The sequence below is a fragment of the Sordaria macrospora genome, chromosome 4, assembly GCF_033870435.1.
Source record: "Sordaria macrospora chromosome 4, complete sequence".
NCBI classification, from domain to species: domain Eukaryota; kingdom Fungi; phylum Ascomycota; class Sordariomycetes; order Sordariales; family Sordariaceae; genus Sordaria; species Sordaria macrospora.
In genome coordinates this window covers 4991044-5003243 of record NC_089374.1, presented here as the reverse complement: position 1 = coordinate 5003243, position 12200 = coordinate 4991044, and the positions used below count along the sequence as shown (strand labels likewise).

General features: G+C 52.7%; 4 protein-coding genes across 4 annotated transcripts; 2 read left to right on the top strand and 2 right to left on the bottom strand.

Moving 5' to 3' along the window:
- Positions 1-794: 794 nt before the first annotated feature.
- SMAC4_07875 (uncharacterized protein) lies at positions 795-2570 on the top strand. The gene is made up of 2 exons (XM_003345151.2): positions 795-929; positions 1055-2570. Exons 1-2 carry the CDS (start codon positions 915-917, stop codon positions 2441-2443), a joined length of 1404 nt encoding a protein of 467 aa, XP_003345199.1. The 5' UTR covers positions 795-914; the 3' UTR covers positions 2444-2570.
- A 43-nt stretch (positions 2571-2613) lies between these two features.
- SMAC4_13701 (uncharacterized protein) lies at positions 2614-4524 on the bottom strand (the record flags this gene model as incomplete). The annotated part of the gene is made up of 1 exon (XM_066091552.1): positions 2614-4524. Exon 1 carries the CDS (start codon positions 4171-4173, stop codon positions 2614-2616), a length of 1560 nt encoding a protein of 519 aa, XP_065946988.1. The 5' UTR covers positions 4174-4524.
- A 1410-nt stretch (positions 4525-5934) lies between these two features.
- On the bottom strand, positions 5935-7158 carry SMAC4_13700 (uncharacterized protein; the record flags this gene model as incomplete). Its single annotated transcript, XM_003345152.2, has 2 exons — positions 5935-6497; positions 6573-7158. 2 exons carry the CDS (start codon positions 7156-7158, stop codon positions 5935-5937), a joined length of 1149 nt encoding a protein of 382 aa, XP_003345200.2.
- Positions 6566-12147, top strand: SMAC4_07877 (uncharacterized protein). The gene is made up of 2 exons (XM_003345153.2): positions 6566-8836; positions 8913-12147. The coding sequence occupies exons 1-2, from the start codon at positions 8705-8707 to the stop codon at positions 11829-11831; spliced, it is 3051 nt and encodes a 1016-aa protein (XP_003345201.1). The 5' UTR covers positions 6566-8704; the 3' UTR covers positions 11832-12147.
- Positions 12148-12200: the final 53 nt, after the last annotated feature.

Sequence of the window (12200 nt, the reverse complement as noted above, 5' to 3'; positions counted from 1 at the left end):
CTGTGAGAAGCGTAGAGATAGATTGCAGATTCTCCATGATGCCTTCTCAATCGGTCCTAGGTCGCTGCAAATCGAGACAGGTAGAGGTAGTATTGGAGCAGAGGGATCGGCCGGGGTTATTGATGTCGAGGGGACGTTCCGTTGCACCCAGCAGCGCAACTGACATGTGCCGACCGTCGATTCACAACCCGCAAATTCCCGATACCTACCAGACTCTTCCTGCCAGTAGATATGTCTCTTTGAGTTGATGTGCCCGTTAGCCTAGAGAACCTAGTCGTGCCATGGACAGAATATCTCATAGGCAACATAAAGGGAACAAAGGACTCCGGCGTGAGTGGAAGCCGTAGCCGAGACTGATTCGGGTCACAACTCCATGTTTGAACTCCCGCTCGTAATCCATAGATATTGTGTCGGGATCAAGAATGGATGGCGTTAGGTTACGTGGATTGGCGATAATGAGGAAGGATTCACAAGTTCAAGAAACGTCGTCGGTGGCAAAGCAAACAATTGATGAGGAATTCAGTTGGGGACAAAGACGATGAGGGGACTGACTCTCCCGTCTCCATAGCGGCCAGACCCCATTCGTCTAATGTGATTTTCCATGTGCATTGGCGTGCCTGGGTGCGCTCTTCCGCTGTGGGACTAGCCGTAGACACTAAACCCTAACAGACAACTCTAGGAGCACGGTGCGTTGGTCCCTGACTCCTCTTTCCCGGGGCTGGACCGGGGCCGCTAACAATTATTTGTTCGAGTCGTGACCTGCGCCGATAAACTCACTCAGCTGAAGTCGATGAGCAAACATCTTTCATTTATAACCACCTGCCTGGAAACCCAACTGATAACAGCTCATTCATTCGCTCATTCACTTTCTCGCAAACCAAAATCAGCAAGCATACAAGTGAAAAGCCGCAGCCATGAAGATCACAGAGGTATTGACGTCCCCGGACCTTTCTCCATCTCCCTCATGCCCCCTCTCAAAACACCAACACCCCACGCCAGCAACTCAAATCTCATCACCACAACGAGACCAATGCTAACAACCCCCCTCACAAAGCTCTACGTCTACCCCATAAAAGGCCTCCGCCCCATCCCCCTCCAACACGCCCAACTCACCCCACAAGGCATCAAATATGACCGCACCTTCATGCTCTACCACGTCAAGACCAAAGCCAGCGATGATGGGTCCGTTGAGCTGAAGAAGATGCAACTTTCTTCCCACCCGCAATGCGCGCTTTTCGAACAGACCATTCTCTCGCGCGAAGATCAAAATGGGGGGTCAAAGGAAGTACTTGTGAAGTGGCATGCCCCTGCCCCTGCTGCTGGTCAGGGAGCTGAGGAAGAGCTGGAGCTGCTAGAGCAAGCAGAGAGCGCAAAACTCAAAAGGCTGGAGGCAGAGACGATCACGGTTGAACTTGACCCGCCACCGAGGATCGAGGAGCTGGAGCGCGTGGAGGTGGATTTGCACGGCAGCCCGACGACGTGTTACAAGGTTGGGGAGGAGTATGATCGGTGGTTTTCGGAGCGGTTTGGGTTTGAGGTGATGTTTGTTTATCTTGGGGATGGGAAGCGCCAGATTCTGGGGACGAGTTTGCTGCCACCTGCAACATCAGCAACACACTCGCATGCTAGTTCCCGGGGTCAGTCCGGGCAATCCACTCCCCAGCGACTGCAACCACAACAACAGTCAGGAGGGGGATGGTTATCTACCATAACGAGTCTCACCTCATGGTTTCCTACCGTCCCGATTTCGGTTCCCGGGTTCATCGCCATCCAAGGCGAACGCGAAGAGGAGGAGGAGGAGGATCAAGAACAACAACAACCAGACAAGAAGCCATGGATCACATTCACCGACGTTGCCCCCCTGCTCATCACCTCGGAATCGTCCCTTTCTAACCTCTCTGCCCGCCTGACCCCTGAGTCTCCCGAAGAATCCACTAAACCAACAACGCACCCCCAAGTCCCCCAAGTCCCAATGTACAAAATGCGACCGAACCTCGTCGTGGACGGCAAAGGCGAAGAAGCCTGGGCGGAGGATTACTGGGGCGAACTTGTCGTTACTTCCAGGTCTACTTCCAGCACACGAAGGTCAACTTCCAACACTGCGCCAACAACCACCAACAAGAAAACGAAGACAAAAACAAAACTCCACTTGACAGGCAACTGCGCCCGCTGCACCAGTCTGAACGTCGACTACGACACGGGCAAGCCAGCCAAGGGGGAGATGGGCGCTGTGCTCAAGAAGCTGATGAAGGATCGGAGAGTGGATCCGGGGATGAAGTGGAGTCCTGTGTTTGGGCGGTATGCGTTTGTGGGGGAGAGTGCTATTGTTGAGGAGGAGGAGGAGGAGGAGGAGGAGGGGCGCGAAGTGTGGATCAGTGTAGGTGATGAGGTGCAGGTGACGAGGAGGAATGAGGAGAGGACGGTTATGGATTGGCCGTTTTGAAGTCTGGTCCTGTCTGGTACAGTGGTGGACTGGACGAGTTTACGATTTTATTGGGATCAGATCATGAAGAGAGGAGAGGGTGGCGCGAGCATCGGAGTAAAAGATGCGTTTCTTTATATTAAGGTACCCTACCCTGCATTTTAGCCACAGTATCAAAGTCTTGAATCCTGTTAGGATGGGTCATGATCGGTCGGTGTAGTGTTCCCGTCGTTATCCTGGCTGCTTGCTTCCACGTTGTCGTCATCCGCTTTTTTCGAAGATACCTTAAGGGAATTCGTCTCCACCGTTTCCTTGGTTGACGGCCCCTGTTCATCATCATCACTACAATCATCATACAACCTCAAGCCATCCTCACCGTCCGGTATCTTGGCCAACGTCTCCTCTGTCGCGCACATACGGAGTTCCCACCCAGCCATACAAGGCTGCTCGAATGCTCCATAGATGTTCTCCATATCAAAACGATCGTCCGTCTCCTTTATGACAATATCCCTAGGCAGAAAGCGCAAGGAGTAACGTGAAAAGGGATCAAACGGTTCCTTGATGACTCTCGCTGCATCCCAGCACCAGTCGTGCGCAGGATACTCGCACTCCGTAACCAGGCCGTGAGGGAGGGGGCTGCCGGCTGTCACTCGTCCGAGCTCGGAAGCACGACGCTCGAGGTACTCGACAAAGTGGTTCCGGACGCTGGCATCACGCTGAGAAGTAGCCATGTCCCACAGCTGCTTGGATGGCTCCGGTGCCAGCTTATCCCATAGCTCCTTGTAGTTTCCGGCGATGCAGGCCATGGCTACTTGGAGGTGCATGTCCAGCCGACGTTTGGTGAGGACCTCGAGCGTTCTCTCGGCGGGGACGAGTGGCCACCAGATCATGCCGGGAATCTCATTGCAGTTGGCTTCGGGATCGGGATCGTTTTCCGTCATGTGCGACAGGTCGTTGACCATGATAAAACGCGCGAGGGTGGCTGCTCGGATATTCCCCGAGTTGTGTCCATCCCGCGGCTGAAGCGACCACCACTTGGCAAAGGTGGTGTTGTGGTATATCCCGCGAAGAACGGCGCCGTGCTCGCCCATGATCATGTGCGGCCGACGCAAGCGAAGATAGCGGTCCAGATTGCCTTCATAAGCGGCCATGATGATCAGCGGGTTTTTGACCATGGTGGGCAGATGCAGGGGCAAAGGTAAATAAAGCAGCTCGACGTGTTCCGGAGGTAGTGTTCCCTGCTGTGTCTGATTATATGATGCGTGCATCGTGACCTCGCCAATGTGGCCGTCCTCGGTGATGTCGGACGGAAACCCGTCGCTGTCCAGATTGAAATAATGCTCACCCCAATAATCCTCCGGGGCGACTGTCACGTCCAGCGTTGATCGGAAGGCTGTGTCTCCGTTCAAAAAGACCGGACACCGTGGGTTTTCGTAATTGTTAGTCCGGGTGTAGTCGTCCAAGACGGCGTAGCAAACCGGCTGTTTCATGATGTACTTGAAGATGGCCTTGGATCCTGGGTTATCTTGTTGTTCCCTAGCCTCTTCAGCAATCGACACCTCGGGAAGGAGGTCAAGCTCATGATACAACTCATGGTATCCTGCCACGGCGCATGCTCGACCAACAAGATATGCCATGTCGGGATAGTGATTTACCAGACGACGGAGTGTCCTTTCGCTGGGCACGTCGGGGTGCCAGAAACAGTAGGGTTTGGCGTCGTCCGTTGCCATCTTCGGGATCTGGTTGCTCATGATGAGCCGGGCATTGCGTGCCCGAGCAATGTTGCTCTCGGGAAGCTTCCTGCACTGCTTCACGACCTCTTGAGACCTGGCAAAGGCTTCGTTGTGTCATATGCCGCGGATGACGCAGTAGAGGAGTCCGTTTATATAGTCATAGGGAAGGCGCTCCCCACGTAAGGCGACCCGAGCCTCCTGGAGAATCATGTCACGCTTGCTGATGGATTGGAACATGTCGCCGGGCTGAGCTTCGTTGATGGATGGCGACTCGGTGTTTTGCGGTTCGGAAATGTGCTGATCAATCAGCGTTCTCAAAATATGCCCTTGCTGATCCTCGAGCCACTTGGAATTGTGCTGATCAACCATTTGGTTTGTGAGAAGAGAAATAGAAGCTGCTGAAGGCCTTTCGTGGGGCAGACTTTGGTGTCTTTGGTGTGAGGGAGCAAAGGGACAGGTAACGATTTAAATAGAAACGGCGTTTCTGAGTTATACGGTAACTGAATGCAGTAACCCCTTGCACCTTGACGGCGAGCCAGGGTTGGTTAGCTCCAACACTTTGAAAGGCAACCTCAGTCTGGCCCGTCCCGTCTGACACATGCAGGCTTAGAACTAGTTGCCGCTCTTCAGGGGCAGGGCAGGTTATTCTGTCTTTTGGCTTTCCATTTTCTTTTTTTGTGCAACATGTGATTGTATATAGTACCTTACATTACCCCTTGAGTCTCCAACTAGTTGCTAGTACTCACTCGCCAACATCCCCCACTCAGAATATTTACTGTACTACAAGCCCAGGACGATGGGATCTTTCTTGTAATATTGATATTTCCCCATCTTGTGCCAAAATACTGTACCCAACTTCGCTCAGCAATATTCAATTACACGCTTCTTCCTTCGAAAAGGTAACCCCGACGATTGCAAGTTAACTAGGCACACATAAACATACCTCTAAAGATATTACGCGTCAATGATCTACACTCCACGCACGCCCAAAACTCCCGTCCTCAGGTACACCCTGCTAGTATAGGTACGCCGTCAAGACACTCAGAAAATCAACAAACTATCTATCCTTCCCCTTACAACGGCTCTTGTCTTCTAGATCCATTTTCTAATCCATTTCAAGCAAGCCCAGCCGCCAATTTGATTCCGTTAGACACCCATAAATGAAGACTGATGGGTTGGTGCCACTTCGTGTTTGGAACCTACTACTTCAAGATACCTCTACACATCCTTTTTCCAAACAGACTGCTGCAGAATACAACCAAGCAACGGTGCTCTCAGGGAGAGAAGAAAAAAAAAAGAAAAAAAGCAACGGGGCAGCTATACGTGACAGGTACTGTACAGAGGGGCGCTTTCAGGGTTGTATTGAGGGTATATGGATAGGTATATTGGAGTACCAGTAATCCTACATACTCCCCGGCACGTTGCGATATGGGCGGTGGAGGTAATGTACCTAGAAATATCTTGGGCGAGCGCCGAATGTAGCTCATACGCATAGTCTGGGTTCTATTGGCAGGATAAAAGGCTGTGGTTTGTCTCATTGTCTGCCCAACGGGCACCTATCCTGTCTCAATCGCGTCGATGTGTCGCAACTTTTACCGCCGCTGACATGTATACGGTGTGGAGATATAGCGCACGAGGCTGGGGTCGAAGAAGCAGTTCGATGACTACCTAAGGTAGTCATAGCTGCAGGAACAAAGACCTCTGGGATTGATTGCCCGAAATAAGACCACAATCAGCCGTAATACAACCTTGGTGGACGGAGAGAAGAAAAAAAATTTGTTAGCTTGGATTTCCTGCTGTGACTGGAGGTGCTGCCACCCTAAAGCCTACTACTAGGTGTATAAACACAAAAAGAGATAGTTGGCAAGTTAATACATACCTGTAAAATGCATAGTGGACGAGGGCAATGCAGGGGAAGTAGTAGTAGTTTTGTTTAAAGCCAGTGACAAGTGATGACGATGATGACGCAGCCGTACTAGACCCAGAGATAGCGGAAGACGGCGATGTCGTTGAGGATGAGTCATCCGACGGTGTCGAGGTGGTAGAAGCAGAAGAAGAAGACAACGAAGAAGAAGACGAAGTGGCTTTGGCCTGGGTCGTTGTCGTCCCCCACTGGCCTCGAAGACATGAAAGTTCCACTCTCGGCTGGACTGAACTTTTATACCCAGAACTGTACCCAAACACAGTAGCGACCAGACAGGTCCTGTTGGCTGCAGTATAGTACGTTGTCTTTGTGCTTGGTTCCTGGAAACCGTCGCCAACCATCCATGAATAGCGTCCGACTTGATCCACTGTCGCATCTCTGGCCCCGACCTCATCTTCGAGATAGGACGCATCAAAACCTAGTACACATATCGAAAGCAACAATTAGAGACACGTCAAACTCGATACATACTAAGGTATGCAGGACCACTTACCCAGCACATCTGCTGTCACAAATCCCAGGGCCTCTTGGCAGCTTGGCGTGATGGTGTCAAAGGTCCATCCGCCGCACATGGTACCGTTCAGCTCGTCCGCGTATGCTCCCCAGTTCGCAACCATGTCGGCTTTCAAGTCCTTCTGACATTGACTCGGCAAAAAGGAGCAGTCGTGCGCAAAGTCCGAGACTGCGGCAGGCAGGTCACTGACATAATAGTGCTGGCAGATGAACCACGAGGGATGCATGCTCTTGGGGAGACCATCTGCCTTTCTCATGGACGGTGGGATGCCGTTGTTGAGAGCTGCCACGTCGATTATGGCATTCTCCTCCTTCACAGCGGGCGGAAAAGGCACGTGGTCCGCTATCCGCAGATGGGCAGTAAAGCCTGGCAGCGGGCTCCTGGGGTGCGGCTTTGTCCAATCTAGACCGGTGAAACTGGCAATGTCCTCGCGGATGGGGTCTGCAAAGGCGGCTTCCAACGCGGGACATCGGGATAATATTGGAGGCGTTGGCAATATATGGGATATTGTCGAAGTAAATATAAGTAGTATCCGGGTCCTTTGCTGCTTTGGTGAGGTGGCCATGGCCGAAGAGCAATAGCGCTAGCGACAGAGCGCCAGAGCTGATGGCAAACTTGACAGGCATGATGAGAAACAGCCAGGTGGCTCTGAACTTTGGTGATTGGGATGCATGGTGGAAGAATGTCTTGAGCTTGGGTAGCAAGTCAACATGGCAACACTTCGTTTTAGTAGAGCCATGGCTATCTCAAATGACTGGCTGGCCGATACATGGACCTTGCCCCTGACCGTTGTGACTTTACACACAAGACATGGTCTGCTGCCGGAACTGACCCGGGCCTTTGATATCTTCATTGCAATTCCTGTTGGTTTCGAGGGGCCTCAGGTTGCATTGCTACTACCTACCCTCCTTCTGACCTTCTCGGATCCAGAGAGTCGGGACGAGAGACGGAGATGATGCCCGTGACAGGGACTAGAGCCAGTAGCAGTGTGATCTGGACCGCAGGGTACCTGCATCCGGGTATGTGTGTACCTGCCTAAAATCCAAATGTTGGACACTTTGTTAGCTCGAGACTTTGTATGGGAGGGAAATAAGGCAACAAGAGGCTTGGATCAAAAAGGAAGGTGGGTATCCAATTGAACACAGGCCACAGAAACTAGCATGGGTTGTTAGTTGTCGTTTGGTTCCTGAGAAAAAGCTCTTTCAACTTTTAGTCGAGCCCGACTTTTCGAGATTTGCAGATGGGAGTCCAGTAGATGCGGAGTGAGCAACGGAAAGGACCGAGGATGAAGCGGGTGAGAGGCGGGTCATGATGGTTGACGTTTTATGAGATCGAAATGTGATGTGTTGGACATTGAAAAGTCCATGTTGACGGGAGATGGATAAAAACAAGAAGAATAGGAATATTCCATAAACAGCAACCCACGAGGACAGCTTTGTGAGAAGAAAAGAAGGCGCAACAAGATGCCATTCTGGCATAGGCTGATGATCACTGATCTCATTGCGCTGAATCAGAGCCACTGGGCTTTAAACAAAGCTCGTGAATCGTCAGTGAAAAGGGCATGTTTGAGCTCGTGTAATATATTGCTGGATACCATTCATCCATCGCCTTAGGTTGCCGCCGTTTGGGTAGGGCCACGAGGAGCTGCTGATAGCCCCATGCTGCTGTTGCAAAACGGAAATGTACACGACGGGAGTGGTAAGAAGGATATGCTGGGAGCGTTGAATATGACTATGATGCAAAGCCAGAGATGGAATGAGCCGTTTATTTCTTTGCCTGGCAGCACCAAAGTACGGTGTTGGTGGTTTGTAAGAGAGTCGGACGGAAGATGGACAGCCAGCCAGATGGGATGAAGCGCCGGTGAGAGCCCAACCCTAACCCGGGGATTCTGCCTAAAGTCGCACAATTCAGTTACCGTAGGTACCTAAGTTCCCTTATCAGGTGCAGGGGTCCTCGCAGTCAGGTGCCCACGCGACGCGGTGCTGTGTTAGTGGTAAAGTAGTGCACTGCCTGCAAGCCGTAGAGGTGTTCGCGGTCCACCAGCTGGAGTTCCCGTATGAACATCAGCTTGCTTCAATTCTTCAACAGGACAACCTAACCAATGCGACAAAATGAGCAACCATGCCGCGTCTTCATCGCGCGCCGGATCGCCATCGTCAGACCCCGATAATGTCCTCTTTGATCCCTCCCATCCTCTCAAGGGCGTCGTCGTGTGCTGCACCAGCATCTCTCCAGAACTAAGGGTACAGTACCTGATTTCCTGTCTCTCTCGCTTTCGACAGCCTTGACAGCCAACATAACTGACTCTTGAATCAACAGAACGACATCGCCTGCAAAACCGACGAACTCGGCGGCAAGCACAAACACGACCTCACCCCCGATTGCACCCACCTCATCGTCGGTGATTACGATACCCCCAAGTACCGCCATGTCGCAAAGGAACGTCCCGACGTCAAGGCCATGGCCGCCGGCTGGATCGAAGCCATCCGAAAGCTCTGGGTAGAAGATGCCGACATCGATTTTATCGCCCTTGAGAAAGAATGGGAGATGAAACCCTTCGAAACGGGCGGCGGCGAACCGAACCTAGTCGACGGCACAATCGAACCTCGACGAAAACTCCTCATCTGCTCGACTGGGTTTATGGAAGCCGAAGAGCGCCAGCACATCATCGACATGGTAGAAAAGGGCGGCGGTACTTATACCGGCGACTTGACCCGTCGCGTCACCCACCTCGTCGTCTGCAAGCCAGAAGGCCGCAAGTACCAGGCTGCTCATAACTGGGGCATCAGGACTGTGACGGTCGAGTGGGTCAACGATTGCGTCGAGCGTGGTTTGATTCTGGACGAGAAGTGCTACGATCCTCTCCTGCCACAAAACGAAAGGGGAGTGGGCGCTTGGAACAGACAAAGCGGCCGGATTGCCTCCCTGGGCAAGCGACTAAGGGAAACCGCCGCCGAGGGACAAGAAGCCGGGAGGAGAAAGCTGAGAAAGACCGCTAGTATCAAGCTCAACAGCCAAAGGGATAGTCTGTGGGGGAGCATCCTGGGTGTGCCTCCGGCGGCCACTTCATCGTCTGCTGCCACTGTCCCGGCTCCCCTCACCGAAGCTTCCCAAGCACAACCGCCACCCTCAGTCCCCGCTCAACGTGATCCGAGTCAGCAGCAGCCTTCTGGTCCAGCACAATCGGTAGACACCCAGGGCTCAAGGCTTTCCTCGTTTGGCATACCCCATTACGATTTCATCTTTGCCTATTGCTGCTTCTACGTAGCCGGCTTTGCACCCAAAGAGGCCGAAATCCTCACCAACACCGTCGCTTCCCTAGGCGGCGTTGTCTGTCAAACCCTCGACGAGTGCGCGTCCGCCTCTGGCGCACAAATGTCGCACCGCTTCCTCGTCGTACCACAGAACTCCCAACAAGACAGCCATCCCCGTCTTCCAGACAATGTCTACATCATTACCGAATTTTACATCGAACGGTGTCTACACAAGAAGTACTTCTTCGATCCCAACGAACATGTCCTCGGCCGACCGTTTCCCACGTTTCCCGTTCCAGACTTCGACACCCTTTCTATCTCGACGGCAGGGTTCACAGGCGTGGACCTCAACCATGTGGACAAAGCCATTAGACAACTGGGTGCTCGGTACGAAGAGAGGTTCACGGCAGACGTGTCGGTACTAGTGGCGCCGTCAATGTCTGTCATAAGGAAACAGAAACTCGAAATGGCACTACGGTGGAAGGTACCGATCGTTAGGGCAGAATGGTTGTGGAGGTGCATCACCACGGGGTTCAAGTGTCCTATCGAGGACTTTCTCTTCCCCGAACTCAACCAGGAGATCCGTTCCAAGGAACCACTGGCGTCAAAGGACAGCCAGGTAGCAGGCAGAGAGAAGGGTACGGAGAAACAACCGAAGACCTCGAAGATGGGACATGTCGACGAGGATTTACTTCCAAGACCGGCTGCTGCTGCTACCGCAAGCAAATCACGCAGCCGCGTCGACGTCTCAGACTTTACCTCTGCTATCCGAGAGAAGAGGAGATCGTTAGCCTCGGAGTCTAAGAACTCCAAGGCGACTCCCGCGGTTGCAACGTCATTAGACGAGTCCCACGATAGCTACGAGACAGCACCAAGTCAGCGACAACCAAGCACGGCGAATACCACCCCGGGAAAGAACAAGTCAGCAGCAGCAGCCGGCGCACCACTAGCAGACATTTCCAACCTCTCCCAGCCCACCTCTTCTTCAAAACACCAACAAAAACAGCAACCAGCGCGAAAACCGCTAGGCAGGATAAAAAGCGAGATAGCAGGTTCGGACGACGGGGACTCTGCAGAGGACGATGATCTCCCCATCCCCGGCGAAGACGAGTTGCCAGTCGTCGACGAAGCTCCTGGCATACGACAGCAGTCCAAATCACCAAGGAAGCTTAGAGCCTTGGAGGAAGAGCCGGCAATAGAAGACCCAGGCGAAACCGCTGAAGAACTCCGCCGCCGCTTGCTCAAGGAAGCCGAGGAAAAGAAGAAGGCCGAGAAGTTAAAGGTCACGGATCGATTGGTCGACTTATTGTCTACTTCCATCACAGCGGTAGAGGCAGCAACAGAGGCCAGGGCCTTGACTAGGGATACAAGAGCCCCAAGCGAAGCCGTCTCCGTACGCTCAGATGACAGCTCCGTCACCGGCGGCAAACCCCGTCGACGGAAACGGGAGATTCTGGGCAGAGCGTTGAGTAACGTCTCAGCAGCAAGCGAGGAGGGTCTACCGGATGCTCCTGAAGCTGAACCAGGCCGTCAAGGTACTAAATCCCGAGCTTCCCCTCAACGGAAGGAGACCAACACTTCCCCAGCGACCACTAATACCACAAAACGCAAAACCCGCACCTCCAAGAAAGACGATAAAGGGGGTCCAGCACCAACGCAAATTGATTACCAGGACGTCGACTCGCGCAAAGCCCGACAGAAGTTGCTCTCCAAGCTCGGCGATGGCGACCAGGAAGCCACCTCTACCGATCTCGTTGCCACCGTTTCCTCCATTAAGCAGCACACGGCACAGGAGCAGAAGACTGGCATGTCGATTGGAGACTTGGACGTGCTTGGTAGGGATGTAGAGGAAAATGAAGAGCATGGCAATGGGGGCCCGACGGGTTTAGTCGGAAGGGTAATGAGGAGACCTGTAGGGAAGGCGGAGAAGGAGAAGGGGTATGGAGGGAGGAGTAGGACTACGAGACGGTCGAAGGGGGTGTGAACCATGCCTCTGGGCTGATTGACAGGGGAGAAAGACGACGTGCTAGGTACCTTATGTGGGCTGGTCAGTACGTCGGGTAGACCAACACCGATTCCAGGTAACGAGAGATGGGTGGAGCGATATTCTAGCCTGCTGTTGGTCTTTTCATTGGTGGGTACCTAGTGAACATCAAGCATGGGCATTTGGCCTAAGTAGGAAGGAAGCAAAAGCGGGTAGTGGTACTATATCACAGAGCAGGGCACAGCATTTCAGTATAGCTTTTGCTCTTCGATATCTTCTACTTTACTAGCAATTTGGGACAATCTTGATCACTTTTACGATTCAAGTTCAGATCTTCGGATTTTCAAGACCATCCATGGAAACAGATTG